Source organism: Chiloscyllium plagiosum, unplaced genomic scaffold (assembly GCF_037043375.1).
Source record: "Chiloscyllium plagiosum isolate Xiang-an unplaced genomic scaffold, Cpla_swu_hap1 HiC_scaffold_28, whole genome shotgun sequence".
Lineage (NCBI taxonomy): Eukaryota > Metazoa > Chordata > Chondrichthyes > Orectolobiformes > Hemiscylliidae > Chiloscyllium > Chiloscyllium plagiosum.
In genome coordinates this window covers 16,336,834-16,353,002 of record NW_028270166.1, presented here as the reverse complement: position 1 = coordinate 16,353,002, position 16,169 = coordinate 16,336,834, and the positions used below count along the sequence as shown (strand labels likewise).

Sequence of the window (16,169 nt, the reverse complement as noted above, 5' to 3'; positions counted from 1 at the left end):
GCGAATGGTCGGTGAGGAGCTGGGCATTGTGATAAGTGGTCATAGAAGAAGAAAGAATAGGTGACCACTTATCCGTACCTACAAAGTTGTTCAAAGGAATGTTCCTCTAATTAATCTGGATTATGTTCAAGCCCAGATTCTGTAAGTCAAATACGCAGTTGATGGTGGCAATTGCATGCTAATGAGTATGATTGTCCACTTAGGAAATTCTCTGTCACTGGTCATTCCTGAAGAAGGGCCTGTGCCCGAAATGTCGAATCTCCTGTTCCCTGGATGCTGCCTGACCTGCTGTGCTGTTCCAGCAATAAAGTTTCAACATTGGTTCTGTGGATCCTTGTGTGGTTGTTGGGACTACTCCTAGAGCTGCAACTCTGATCACACATTTGCCAAACTGTTTCTGGGAGGTAGAAGTGGTGCATGGCCTATGACCTTGAGATCATTGGCACTCCTTTCCCCGGTTCCTTTTCCGAACTTTTTCTTCCTGAAGAATGTTCCCAAAGAATTGTCTCCCTTCAAACAGGAGCTTCCTCTGAACGAGGATCTCCGATGAGTTGACATCTATGTTACATTTCTTGATGGAAATCTTCAGGGAGACCTTGAAATACTTGCTTTGTTCTCTCGTTTGAGTGCCTTCATTCCTTGAGTTGGACAAAGATGATTTGCTTTGGTAGTCAGAACTCAGGCATCTTGAGCATGTGCCTGGCCCAATGGAGTTGAGTTCGGGTGATTATGGCCTTGATTCTGGTGCTGTTAGCTGCTTCAAAGTTGCTGATGTTAGTACATCTGTCCTCCCAGCTGATGTAGAGAATCAGTTTCAAACAGTGTTGATGATACTTCTGAGGTGGTGTGTATATATAGTCCAAGTTTCAGAGCCTTATAGAAGAAGCTTGATAGCCTTATACACAAGGATCTTGGTATCCGCGCAGATGTCACGGTCATCGAAGTCATTCTTCCTTAGGTGTCTGAAGGCTTTGCTTCCCAATTGGATGTGATGTTGAATCTTCACATCGTTGTCACCCTTAATGAGTGGTAACGTCCCAGGTAAGATGATCTTAACGGAGGGATTGACTAGAACTTGACCTGGGATCAGTTGATAAAGAATTTGAATCTTCTTGAGGTTGAGGGTGAGACCAGCTCTTCTGAGAGAGTTTAGGTGACATTGTCATCAATATGCTAAAGCTTCACAAGTGAGGCCAGTGTCATTTTCTTCAGGAATTTCAACTGATTGAGGGTGAAATGTTTTCAGTCCATCCTGTGGATAATGTCCACACCACTGGAAGCTTGTTCTTTACAAGATAAAGAATAGTGGCAATCAAGATGGTTTAAAGGGTGGGAATGATGACACATGCCTCCTTGACAACTATCCTGACCTGAAGTGTGTTCTCATATTACTGTCAGTGAGGACTATCGCCAGCATTTTGCCATGGAGGACATTGATGAATTTTATCGGACAGCCAGCCTTTGGGGTCTTTCATAGCACTTCCTGATGGATAGAGTCAAAAGCCTTCGTCAAATCAATGAAGGCCAGGTGGAGTGGTTGGTGTTGTTCGTGGCATTTCTTTTGGAGTTACCAAACTGAAAATCATGTTCCATGGTTTTGTCAGAAGCCCACACTGGCTATCAGGAAGGATTTCCTCAGAGACTGGGAAAAGATACCTCACAAGGCTTTGAGTAATGATCTTACCAGTGATGGAGAGTAGGAAAATCCTTCAGTAGACCCCATGGGCCAGATTGTCTCCTTTCCTGAAGGCGATGGTGATGGTAGCATCTCTGAGATTGACAGAAATTTCTTTTTGTCCCAGATTTTCAGGAACAGTTCATGGATCTACTCCAAGTCTGAAAATCTTAACTGGAATCCCAACTTACTCTGTGGATGTTCTATTTTTCATGTGTCTTAATGGTGTCTTCAACTTCTACCACACTAGCTGGGAGTTCAAAATCATCTTTGGTGGGGAGTTGGGATATTTCAAGAAACATGTCCTTGTGTATGATTGTTTTGCGGTTTAGGAGAACTTTGAAGTGTTCTTTCCATTGATGTTTTCTCTATCTCTTAAAATGGTTCCATTCTTGCTCTGCACCGGTTTGAGGCCAAGAGTGTTGGTCCATGATAGAACTGAAGAAACTATGAGGCCGTTGAGCTTGTCAGTAAGGAGTTGCAGCTCCTTCGCTTTCTCAGTCCATCATTGGTTCTTGATTTCTGTAGTTCTTTGTAACTCCAACTTTGCTTGAAGTTTTTGAGAGGATTTGTAGCTAAAATTCTAGATAAGGTTGTTGACTTGCTCACTGAGCTGGAAGGTAACATCATCAGTGCGTCTCCGGTGAAGTGTTGGTGTTCTGACCCGTTTGTTATTTATTTGTCCTGGTTTGCTGAGGTAGGTGGGGTATTATTTCGACTGGGACAACACATGCATCCTTGGACAAGCCAAACAAAGACACACACACGAGAATTACTAGAAGCATGGCATTCTAACTGGAACGCTATCAACAAACACGTCGAGTTAGACCCCATCTACTACCCCCTGAGAAAAGGAAGTGACTTCACCACAGGAAATGATATTACTAACCCAAAGAAACCCAAACATATAAATAGAAAGCAGGAATTTTCAGCATTGTTTCGCATGAGACCCATTGAAGCTGTTATCTAGTAAGGTAACGAAACGTCTGGAAATGAACCTCCAAGCTCAGCAAGCAAACCTACATTATCGAGGACACCAGAATAGATGGGGACAAGATTATGATTTCCTTCGACGTGACTGCATTGCTTACCTCCATAGACATCTCACTCGCCAAGGAAACATTAGCCTCGCTACTAAACAGACCAGTGATGCAGACACCCTACAACACCAACACCATCAGCAAGGACAGCACCCTCAAAACTACTGGATCTGTGCCTCACAACCCACTCATCTTTAACAGCCAGATATACAGACAAATCAACGGAACACCTGTGGGATCGCCAATATCGGGATTAATAGCGGAAGCTGTAATACAAAGACTAGAACGGACTGCCCTTCCCACTATCGAGCCTAAAGTTTGGATCAGCTATGTGGATGATTTGCCATTACCAAATGTGCTCAACTGGAAGAAACCCATCAACTCCTGGACAACATCCACACCGGCTTAAAATACACCAAGGAAAAAGAGAACAACAACAGACTTTCCTTCCTGGATGTAATGGTCAAACGAAAGGCCAACAGTGAGCTCCAGACCAGCATATACAGGAAGGCCACCCGTACAGTTCAAGTATTCAACGACAACAGCAACCACCCCAACACACACAAATGGAGCAGTGAGCTGTAACACACTGCAGCACTCCGGAGCGTCGATTCTCTGGCTCCTGGGATGCTGCCTAACCTGCTGTGCTTTCCCAGCAACACACACTCAACTCTGTGACATCAAGGGTTGGAACGTAGACATTCATGACTATTGCCTGCTGGTTTTTGGCATGTTGTAGGCAGAGTCATGAGGCTATCATTGATGCCAACAGGGACCTCCAAGACTCAGTTGACAAAGTTGTTCTTTGATAGCACATCCAATTCTGTGTCCTGATTTTTCCTCTCCGAGAAGGTGTAACCACCTCCTCCTCCTACTCCTATTATTACTACTATTACTTGTGTTAATGGGTTCAAAATTATAATGTCCTCTGATGAAGAAGTTTGTCCTAAGTTTCCTACTGGATTTATTGGTAACTACCAATCTTATATTTGTGGCCTCCAGCCCTGTTCCAACTTGCAAATGGAAACATTTTTCTGACGTCTACTTTTCAAACCCAAAATTTTGAAGACCTCCATCAGGTCACACATCAGTCTTCTGATTTCCAGAAAAGAGATTATTTTCCCTGATGTACATTATCTCTGTTCTAGCATAATTATAGCAAATCTGGTTTTTTACCTTCTCCAGTGCCTCAAAACTTGCTGCTGTACTGTAGATGTCAAACTATTAACAGGACTCCAACTGATGAAGTTGCAATGTCCACTGACCAACTGGTTGGCATGTGGAAGGGAAACAGAGTAGCATCTTGTAGACTTTACAAATGTCAGTTCATTCATTTGAGAATTAACTGCTGAAGGCCCACAAGCTTGCAAAACTGCTCCTGAAACTTCTAGCCACATTGTGTTTGTGTGTCTTTTGTCTGAAATCATATCTTAAATCAACTCAAAAATTTTCATCTTGGATCAGTGTTTCAGTTTTTCAAAAAATATATCTTGATCATTGATGGGTTCAGATTCTATTTAGAATATGCTGAGAATTAGCATTGTTGAGACATTTAATTTGGTGACTTGAAAAAATGATAAGCTACTTTTTGTGAAAATGAGCTCCAAAATACTGTTCATTTTATTGATACAAATGCATAATTTTTTTCTTAATGTTGCACTTTTTGGTCAGAATAATTAACACAATAATTACATGACAATTACTGAAATGCAATAAAAATATGATTTCTTTGATTAATTGTAATTAAATTATAAACTTATTTTGTTTCCAGCTAATTCTATTGAGGATGATAAGGAACTGTCATTATCAGATGAGGATTCTGAAGAAGATGATTCCATTTTATCTAATGACTGTAAAAAGGTACAGTTTATATTTTCATTCCTTCACTATTGAAAACTAGTTATTGCGTAGGTCCAGGTAAGTTACTATCAGCTGGGGACATCTGTCACAACATAACTTTTGAGCGTTGAATTATGCTTTCTCTTCAAAACAACTTTAGCCATTTTTCTTTTTAGTTTTATTAGTTAATTTTTGTTTTGTTCCCACTCTTGCTGTCTGTTAACACTGCCAATCTCTAGTTCTAGCACTGAGTCACTGTTATATAGTGTGGAGTGGAAACTATCTAATCTTTAGAACCGGGCTGTGCCAGAAGGTGCATCACAATTGATGTGAGTGATTCTGAGCTGAGATGATTAGCTAACTTACCTATTCTTCATTGCTGTCTAATAATATCTACTGAAAAAAAGCACAGATTATTGAATGATGAAATTATTGATGCTGATTGTGATGTCTTCTCTGGAATATTCATCTGATAGCTTATCAAAACTGATCCAGCTCACATGTATAATGGTTAATTGAAATATTGTAGGGTTCTCTTTGCTTACTACTGAACTGTACCGGATAGCGAATCAACAAGGACATTTTGACGGTGGAAGATGAGTCTGAGATATGTTTTATTACCTAAAATAGCTTGTTCAATTTATTGTTTAATGTTTGGGAAAGCAGTGACTATAATGTACACTGGTTATTTAACAGTTAAGCTTTACAGTTAATTTTGAATCCTATAATCAACTGCTGTTTCTCAAAAAAAAAATTTCACCCTGTTGTCAAATCACTCCATGGTCTTGCTGTTGCACCTCTCACCCTTGAGTGGTTTCAACATATCACTGTATATATTGTTGTGCCAAAGTAGAAGCTTATCCCTTGGTGAAGACTGAATGATATAATCAGCTTTGGTCAAAAGTTGTTGCAATTTGGTTGAGACTTGAGAATATATTTCACACCTTAAAGAAGAAAGTACTAAAAGTATATTTTGGTTTATTTCAGGAGATTATGGTTGGGCCTCAGTATCAAGCCCCTATTCCACCATTTATTGGCCGATATAGACAAAATGAGAAAGGTAAGAATAGGAGAAAGAATATAATTTCTTCTTCATTGGTGTTTCCTTTTTCTTAGTCCTCTGGACTTAATGATTGATTCTTCTTTCATATACAGCACTGTTTGAAATATATGCATTTGCATGACCCATAACATAGTTAAAATTTTATCAATTACCATAAAGTTTTAACAAATATATAAATACTTGTATACATTTCTAAACTGTATGCTTCATTTTGTACAATACAACATTCTAGGATAGTAATGAATACCTTTGTACAGTTTGATATTTTAATGTTAATAAGTAATGTGCAGTTTATTGAAAGGCATTTACTCCTGTACTATTGTAGCAGGGCCAAAAGGCTTCAATACTTGGCACTTGCCTTTCTGATATGAATTCAAGCATTAATCAAAATTTATTTTGATTCAATGTAGAGATACTGACCGCTCCTTTTACCATTATCAACTTCCCTAACTGGTAGTTCATGCTAAGTTCAGTAATGCAGAAACTTGACATTTATCTATGTGAAGAGCTGTGTTTTCTTTCCCATGACAGTGCTGTTGCCAACAATGGACTTTGAAAGTGGCAACCATCTTGTCACGGCCTTGTCCCATAGTCTCTAGCCATCTGTAGATGATACTTACCTAGCTGATTGAATTCATATTCCAGTCCTTCACAAATTGTTACAAAGTTCAACTTCCTGCTCTAAGTCCTGTGCTTTTTTTGCAATTTGATTCTTCCCACTCTCCCCTTGTGCCTTATACCTTGCTATTGATATCAAAAGTCTCCTACCTTTTTCTCCAGATGTCTCCACACTCTGCTCATTCTACCTCAATCATCTCCATTACATTTACTGTCATTGCTGGTAATCTGACACAGTTCTGCAGTTGTTCTCTATCTCAAATTGAAACCTAAGTACAGAATTTTGGTCCAAAGCAGTAAAATAAAGAAAACAAAGTTTACAGTCCTTCTTTGTAAAAAGTAGAAAAACAAAGAAACTCAATTAATACTTCAACACCACAGTCCATAAATGCCTAGCCATGCTGGGCTCGCACTCATTGTCTCATTTTTAATTTTCTAATTTTTAGAACTGGGCTGCCGGAAGGTGCATCACAATTGATTTGATTAACTCTGAGCAAAGGTGATCAGTCAGCTTACCTGTTCTTGATGTGGAGGTGCCAGTGTTGGACTGAGGTGGACAAGGTCAGAGGTCACATGACACCAGGTTATAGTGCAACAGGTTTATTTGAAATCACAAACCTTCAGAGCGGTGTCCCTTCATCAGGTGACTTGGTGAAGGAGCAGTGCCCTGAAAGCTTAGGATTTCAAATAAACCTTTTAGACCATAACCTGGCGTTGTGTGGCTTCTGACCTTCTCTATACTTGATTGCTGTCTAGTTATTGTCTACTTGAAAAAAGCACAGCACAGATTATTGAAAGAAGAGATTATTCGCATTGATTGTGATGCATCCTCTGGGTACTCACTTGATAACCTGTCAAAACTGACTGATCAGGTTCACATGTATAATCCTATATTCTCACTTTCAAAAGTCTTTCAAAGTATTGTTCAGCCAATCTTTTGATCACTTCATTTAGTTCAATATACTTGTTCTTCCTTTTCATTCCATATTTTTTCTGCTTCACACTGTAGAGTATTCTGAAAGCCTTTTTCAGTGTGTAAGATTTTTTCCATAAGCATACTTTTGTGAATGACTAAATTTGACTGTTTAGAATTGCTACACCGTCTAGTTTAATGGGTAAATTATTACTTTTCTGCTGAGAATATCTGGTATAGATGTGTGAGTAAAAATAAAACAAAAAATTGATTCAGTATCCAATGATGTATGTCAGTTTTGTGGATCTAGTGCTTTACAAGTTAGTTCAGGTGACCATTCATATAGTTGAATGAGCTAGAGGTTTAACCTCGACCATTATTTTAAAATGGAATGCAATTTATTTACATCTGTACCTTTTTATAAACTGAAATACTGCTCAGTTGAGCTAGTAATAAGATCAAAGAAGCCAAAGCACACATGTTAATCCATTGAGCATACTTTTTTTTAATAACCATTAAGTTTAATTTGCCTGAGTTTAATTATTGTAATACCAATAAATGCCAGTTAGTGGTGGCGATAAGCTTATGGATCCCACTATTGTCATTATTTGATATCATGCATTGGTGTTGATTCTAGCTATTATACTCATCTTATTTTGTGTATACCTATCTGGCTACAGCACTGCAAAAAAACACTTACGTAAATTACATTAATGAACATTAGTGCATTATTCAAAATAAGTTGGCATTTGTGGCTGCTTATAACCACTTGCAACACAATAACAACTTCTATTAATGTAACAGTTTTGATCTAATCAGCTGTCTCAAGCCACTTCACAGGGCCATTCTAAAACAAAGTGTGATACTGTGGCACATAAGTTGTTTGAGCAGATGACTTATCTTGGTCAAAGCATGTCTTAAAGGAAATAAAAACGTAAGCTAAGGTGGCAGAAAGTTGTATGGACAAAATTCCAGAGATTAAGGTATGGCTATCAGTAGTAGAGCAATTAAAATCAGGGATGCTGAAGAATCTAGAATTAGAGGAATACAGATACCTCTGGGTTTTATTTGGAGGGTGGATTTAGGTTTCAAATGATTGAGAGCTGTGGAAAAAAATGAAACATCCAGATTTCATCGCAAACTTGAAAATGACTTCTCTGAACATCATGATTTTGTGCTGGATTAAATTAGTCTGTTCTGAGAGACTTGGCTTCTCTCTCCATCCTGTTGCTCTTTTCTTATAATTAAAGACACTTTGACTATCTGGCTCTTTCCCTGTGGCAGCTGTGACTGAGACACTTCGGTTCCCTGCTAAATGTGTGACTAGCCACAGTTTATACTGTTTTTAAAGTTTCAGCTTAATTCTGTTCCTGGTCAGAAACTCACTGTCGTCAAAGTACAATACTTCCCAGAGCACCTTTGGATATTTTACCCCCAAATAGTCTTCTGTCTTCATTCGCAACATTTCTCTCCAAACGTGAACAACAGTCATTGGTGCTTCATATTCACTCCATCCTACATAAACTTTGTACCACTAAGGGACCCCTATCTCTCAGTCAGAGCTCCCTCCTATTATTTTTCTTGAATTTAATTTAATTTATTGTCACATGTACCGAGGCACAGTGAAAAGCTTTGTCTTGCGAGCAATAGAGGCCGATCACATAGTTAAATAGCGTAGACAGTTAAATAATAGGTAAACAGCAAAAACAAAAACGCTAGTACGGGTGAATGTTAACAGTTTGTCAGTCCATTCAGTATTCTAACAACAGTAGGGTAGAAACTGTTTTGAAACTGTCTGGTGCGTATGTTCAGGCTTCTGTACCTTCTCCCCAATGGTAGAGGTTGTAGAAAAATATTGCCAGGCTGGGATGGGTCTTTGAGAATGCTGGAGGCCTTTACTTGACAGTGGGCCTGGTAGATGGATTCTACAGATGGGAGGTTGGCCTTTGTGATTGTCTGGGCTGAGTTCACCACTCTCTGTAATTGTCTCCGATCTTGAATGGTACAGTTGCCATACATCCAGACAGAATGCTCTCGATAGTATACCTATAAAAGTTGGCAAGGGTATTCTCCATCATGCTAAATTTTCTCAGCTGCCTGAGGAAGAAGAGACATTGTTGGGCCTTTGTAACCAGTGCATCCACATGAAGAGTCCAAGAAAGCTTGTTGTGGATGACCACTCCCAGGAACTTGACGCTCTCCACTCTTTCCACCTCTGTGCTGTTAATGTGTAGGGGGGGCATGAGTAACATCCCGCAGAAAGTCAATGATGAGTTCCTTGGTTTTGCTGGCATTGAGAGCTAGGTTGTTCTCAGTGTACGATTCTTCCAGGTCTTTCATCTCCTCTCTGTAGTCTGTTTCATCACCATCTGAGATTCGAATAGGGAGAGAGTGCAGTTGAACACGTGGCTGCAAGGATGGTGTAGGAGGGAGGGCTTCAGGTATTTGGACAATTGGACTGCATTCTGGGGAAGGTAGGACCTGTACAAGCAGGACGGGTTGCACCTGAACCAGAAGGGCACCAATATCCTGGGGGGTAGGTTTGCTAGCTATCTTCGGGGGGGTTTAAACTAATTTGGCAGGGGGATGGGATCCGGACTTGTAGTCCAGCAAGTAGGCTAGCTGTTTGTCAGGATGTCCAAGTGTGTGGGGAGGCTGTGAAGAAGGTAGCACTGACAGGGAATACTTGCGGACACAGAGATGGGTTCAAGTGCGTATACTTCAACGCAACGAGTATCAGACATAAGGTCGGTGAACTTAAGGCGTGGATCGGTACCTGGGACTACGATGTTGTGGCCATCACGGAAACATGGATAGAAGAGGGACAGGAATGGTTGTTGGAGGTTCCTGGTTACAGATGTTTCAGTAGGATTAGGGAGGGTGGTAAAAAAGGAGGGGGGGGTGGCGTTGCTAATTAGAAATGGTATAACAGCTGCAGAAAGGCAGTTCGAGGGGGATCTGCCTTTAGAGGTAGTATGGGCTGAAGTCAGAAATAGGAAAGGTGCAGTCACCTTGTTGGGTGTTTACTATAGGCCCCCCAATAGCAGCAGAGATGTGGAGAAACAGATTGGGAAACAGATTTTGGAAAGGTGCAGAAGCCACAGGGTAGTAGTCATGGGCGATTTCAACTTCCCAAATATTGATTGGAAGCTCTTTAGATCAAGTAGATTGGATGGGGCGGTGTTTGTGCAGTGTGTCCAGGAAGCTTTTCTAACACAGTATGTAGATTGTCCGACCAGAGGGGAGGCCATTTTGGATTTGGTACTCGGAAATGAACCGGGACAAGTGATGGGCTTGTTAGTGGGTGAACATTTTGGTGATGCTGACCACAATTCTGTGACTTTCACCTTGGTTATGGAGAGAGATAGGTGTGTGCAACAGGGTAGGTTTTACAATTGGGGGAAGGGTAATTACGATGCTATAAGACAGGATCTGAGGAGCATAAGTTGGGAGCATAGGCTGTTGGGGAAGGATGTCGTGGAAATGTGGAACTTTTTCAAGGAACAGATACAACGTGTCCTTGATATGTATGTACCGGTCAGGCAGGAAAGAAATGGTCGTGTGAGGGAACCTTGGTTGACGAGGGAGGTTGAATGTCTTGTAAAGAGGAAGAAGGAGGCTTACATAAGGTTGAGGAAACAGGGTTCAGACAGAGCAGTGGAGGGATACAGGATAGCCAGAAGGGACCTGAAGAAAGGGATTAGGAGAGCCAAGAGAGGGCATGAAAAATCTCTGGCGGATAGGATCAAGGATAACCCAAAGGCATTTTATGCGTATGTGAGAAACATGAGAATGACGAGAACGAGGGTAGGTCCAATCAAGGACAGTAGTGGGAGACTGTGTATTGAGTCGGAAGAGATGGGAGAGGTCTTGACTGAGTACTTTTCTTCAGTATTTACGAATGAGAGGAACCGTATTGTTGAAGAGGAGAGTGTGAAACGGACTGGTAAGCTAGAGGAGATACATGTTAGGAAGGAAGATGTGTTGGACATTTTGAACAACTTGAGGATAGACAAGTCCCCCGGGCCTGATGGGATATATCCTAGGATTATGTGGGAAGCAAGAGAGGAAATTGCAGTACTGTTGGCAATGATCTTTTCATCTTCACTGTCAACGGGGGTGGTACCAGGGGACTGGAGAGTGGCGAATGTTGTGCCCCTGTTCAAAAAAGGGAATAGGGATAACCCCGGGAATTACAGGCCAGTTAGTCTTACTTCGGTGGTAGGTAAGGTAATGGAAAGGGTACTGAGGGATAGGATTTATGAGTATCTGGAAAGGCACTGCTTGATTAGGGACAGCCAACACGGATTTGTGAAGGGTAGGTCTTGCCTTACAAGTCTGATTGAATTCTTTGAGGAGGTGACCAAGCATGTGGATGAGGGTAGAGCAGTGGATGTAGTATACATGGATTTTAGTAAGGCATTTGATAAGGTTCCCAATGGTAGGCTTATGCGGAAAGTCAGGAGGCATGGGATAGAGGGGAATTTGGCCAATTGGATAGAAAACTGGCTAACCGGTCGAAGTCAGAGAGTGGTGGTAGATGGTAAATATTCAGCCTGGAGCCCAGTTACAAGTGGAGTTCCGCAGGGATCAGTTCTGGGTCCTCTGCTGTTCGTAATTTTTATTAAGGACTTGGATGAGGGAGTCAAAGGGTGGGTCAGTAAATTTGCAGATGATACGAAGATTTGGTGGAGTTGTGGATAGTGAGGAGGGCTCTTGTCGGCTGCAAAGGGACTTGGATATGATGCAGAGCTGGGCTGAGGAGTGGCAGATGGAGTTCAACCCTGCCAAGTGTGAGGTTGTCCATTTTGGAAAGACAAATAAGAATGCAGAATACAGGGTTAACGGTAGGGTTCTTAGTGAGGTGGAGGAACAGAGGGATCTTGGGGTTTATGTTCATAGGTCTTTGAAAGTTGCCACTCAGGTGGATAGAGCTTGTAAGAAGGCCTATGGTGTATTAGCGTTCATTAGCAGAGGGATTGAATTCAAGAGTCGTGAAGTGATGTTGCAACTGTACAGGACTTTGGTAAGGCCACATTTGGAGTACTGTGTGCAGTTCTGGTCGCCTCACTTTAGGAAAGATGTGGAAGCTTTGGAGAGGGTGCAAAGAAGATTTACCAGGATGTTGCCTGGAATGGAGAATAGGTCGTACGAGGATAGGTTGAGAGTGCTAGGCCTTTTCTCATTGGAACGGCGAAGGATGAGGGGTGACTTGATAGAGGTTTATAAGATGATCAGAGGAATAGATAGAGTAGACAGTCAGAAACTTTTTCCCCGGGTACAACAGAGTGTTACAAGGGGACATAAATTTAAGGTGAAGGGTGGAAGGTATAGGGGAGATGTCAGGGGTGGGTTCTTTACCCAGAGAGTGGTGGGGGCATGGAATGCGCTGCCTGTGGGAGTGGTAGAGTCAGAATCTTTGGTGACCTTTAAGCGACAATTGGATAGGTACATGGATGGGTGCTTAAGCTAGGACAAATGTTCGGCACAACATCGTGGGCCGAAGGGCCTGTTCTGTGCTGCTGTATTGTTCTATGTTCTATGTTCGACCAACTATGGTGGTGTCATGAGCGAACTTGTAAACATCTTTAGTCTGGTTACAGGGGAACCTCGGTTATCCAAATACCAATTATCTGAAAATTGGATTATCTGAAGGAGATTTTGAGGTCCCGATTGAAACATTACATCAATCACTGTTTCCAGCAGTGATTGTGTCTTTTGTTTACAGTGATTAAACAGGCACTGTCTCCAAATGACTGATCTCCTGCACTCTATCCCTCCCCACACTTTCCCTGGAGTTCTACAGAGGGGTGCACCCTAACCCCACCCCACCCCAGGAATAATTTCTCCAACATTCACCTGTACAGGGCAAACATGGAACCTGTCAAAAATTTACAGTAAAAAGTTATGTGTGTATCTGTGTGTGTCTGTGCGCTATTTGGAGACTTACCCCACAAAAGCAGCAGCAGTCTTGTTGTTGGTATGCAGTCCAGATGCCCCGGAGAAGGGCCGGGGTTGGACCGGTTGGGGTTCAGGGTTGGACCAGAGTGGGGTTGGGGGCAGGATCGGACAGGGTTGGGGGCGGGGTCTCGCACGCTTTGTGCTGGGGGGCAGGGGAGGTGTTGGGGGCGGGGTCTCGCGTGCTGTGCGCTGCTGCAGTCTCCTAAATAGGAAGCAGACTTTAAAACTCCGAGCCCCAGAGGAAAGGCATTTAATCGATTTTTGGAATAATTGATTATCCAGACGAAGTAGTGCCCATCCATCATGTTCGGATAATCAAGTTTCCACTGGATTTGGTGACACAATCATGGGTATACAGCGAGCACAGTAAGGGGTTGTGTACGTACCCCCGGGGGACTCCAGTGTTGAGTGTTAGTGAGGCTGAAATATGGTCCCCAATCTTCACTGATTATGGCCTGTGGGTCAGGAAACTTTTCAACCCATGATCCCACCCACCTAGAAGGGCAAGGACAGTAGGCACTTTGGAATACTACCTCTTGCAAGGAGCTCTTCTTTATTAAAATTCAGATAATCCAATGAGCTATCACTACTGCTTCCCTCCCTTCACATTGATTCAGTGAAGCCCCGGCCACCCCAGTCCCAAACTCACTTCATTCTTTATATAGTTTTCCTCAGTGACTGCTCATATCTTAGTGGTTCAGACCTTTCTGCCCATTTTCCCCAGAACTCCTGAGACTCCTTGCACAGCTAATTAGCTATATAGTTTCAGCCTTTTACCAATCAGCTGACTGCTGCTTTGCCTGAATATCCCTAGATCCCAGATCCTATCTCTTTGGCTTTCCTTTCCAGCTGAGTTGATTTACTTCTGATACCAACTCCTTTTTCCTTTGGCCAGACTGTAGTCCAGCCACACTGTTGTCAACAATTGCTTACCTTGCAGCTGCTCACTCTCTTTTCCTAAGACTCCATTTCACACAGCAGCACTCCAGCGATGAATCACTGACACAATTCCAGCTCTCTGGCTGCTGAGCGCAGAATCCCACTGCTCGTGGCTGTCCTTTTCACCAACCATGTGAAGCAAGCTAACGGCACTTTAGCAGCATGTAATCATCTTTTCTGACTGTTTCTCACAAACTGACTGACCCATGAACTGATTTGAGAAACCCTTGTTCCTAAATAAATCAAATGAAAAACCTTGGATTGCTTTGAGCTTAAATGTTGCAATCTCAACAAACTGACTGCCCCACCGTACTAATGGATGAAAAGAAATGCATTTTATTTTTTAAAACGTATTTTATCGCATAACTGATATTAAAGATTTTCACTTTTCAAGTACTCTGACCTTTGAAGTTGGCGTAACTATCTGTTCTTCTAATCCAAGTCTCTTGAATATTCTCAATGTTAATTGTTCCATTTATGATAGGTACACATTCAGCTGCCCAGGACCTATTTCCCTCCCTAAATCTCTCAAATGTCCTTCTCTGCTTTAAGTTGCTCCTTTAAAACCTACCTCTTTGACCATGTATTGTTCCATCAGCCCCAATGTCACTTATATTGCTATGTCAAATTTTGCTTTCTATTGGTCATGTGAAACCTTTTTGCTTTCTTGCTATGTTAAAGGAGGTTTGAATTACAATTTGTTGGTGTTGGTGGTGCTGGAGGAAATTACAGAGATGGGAAGGGGTGAAACTATAACAGAAAATTGAAAACCAGGCTGATAATTATAATATTGGTTTGTTGCTTGATTGTGGTAAGCCAGTGAATGTAGAAGTGATGGGTTTTTTTTGTTCCCCTTTTTAACTTTTGTTTATTTCACATGATTGCTTTTAGACAATTACTTTCCACTCTGTAACAATTTGGGTTTCACTGAAACTGATTCTTAAATTTAGCAGAATTCCTGTATTTCTTTTTGTAAGATATGGTACTACTACTAACTGAAATGCAGAAAATCGCAGTCTTAACCACATTCTTTATTTCTTGGTGCGTGACGTCATGCTGAACTAAGTGTAAACTATGATTTAGAGGTTGTCTGTCAATTTCTATAAAGTCAGTAGATTGTACATTGCTCCTCTTCCTTTTATCCACTGGGTGGTAGCAATTAGTCACTTTTCTTTCCAAAATGTAAATTATACAGCAGGAAAATACCTTCAATGTCGAAAAAATATTTTAATCAACCTCTTCAGAGATGTTATTACACAACTCTGGTGCAAGTAGGACTTGAACCTGGGTCTCCTGCCTCAGAGGCAGGGACACTACTATAATTTTTCTAGTAATGAGCAATAGTTTATCCAGAAGAGGCTCCAGAGAGAAATGTCATTAAGCTGAATTTAACAACCGGGTTCAAGAAATTAGACTAAAAAAGTTGTGTCCAGAGCCCATATTGTTGGCAGCATAGACTTGGTATTTTTACTGCAGATGGCCTTCTCATTGACTGCCTGAGGGCCTGCTGTCCAATTTGAATACAGCAGGTGGATTGTCTGTGCTGCCAGCCTCATCCTACGACTGTCTACTGTGGAGCCGCACAGAGCCGCCAGGAGAGATAAATCTTGGTGGTATCTTGGCCACAACTCTTGTTAGAGACAAGTGCAAATTAAAACGGAGAATGGCTGATTGGGACAGGCCTACTGTTTGCAGGCAGACTGTTCCAGGGGTGTATCATAGGGACCATGAGGGCTGCTTTACTTTCTCAGGCCTCTTCTGTGTTACAAAAACGTCCTGACTGATGGTCCCCGCAGTTTGACCGAGAGAAGCTACTTCCCTGAAGCTACTGGCCTCCCAATGTGGCGGGAATGGGGTCTGCCTGCTGTTGGCAATTTATCATAAAATGGTCTTTACCTGATCTCTAAGTTATGGAAATTGCCTGTCTTCTTCCCTCTGTGATGCAACCGTTTGATTGACTGAGCAGCCCATCTCCAAGAAATTCCGTGACTGCAGTGTGAGGGCAGGAAACTGCCTGATACAACATCCCACTGTTTTACCCACTCTCTACCTCTGCCAACCCCAACTTCTGGCCCAACAACCAGGTTCCAGTAAAACTCAGCCTGGTGTCTTCACTATCAA

At 41.9% G+C, this 16,169-nt stretch overlaps 1 protein-coding gene across 2 annotated transcripts in view; it reads left to right on the top strand.

The window, feature by feature from the left end:
* Positions 1–16,169, top strand: part of LOC122565054 (mesoderm induction early response protein 2-like) — a 90,326-nt gene that overhangs the window by 42,551 nt on the left and 31,606 nt on the right. For both annotated transcript variants that reach the window (XM_087976016.1, XM_087976015.1), the window contains 2 exons: positions 4,487–4,575; positions 5,542–5,614. In XM_087976016.1, the coding sequence (XP_087832142.1) occupies positions 4,487–4,575; positions 5,542–5,614 (162 nt within the window). The remainder of the gene's footprint in view (positions 1–4,486; positions 4,576–5,541; positions 5,615–16,169) is intronic.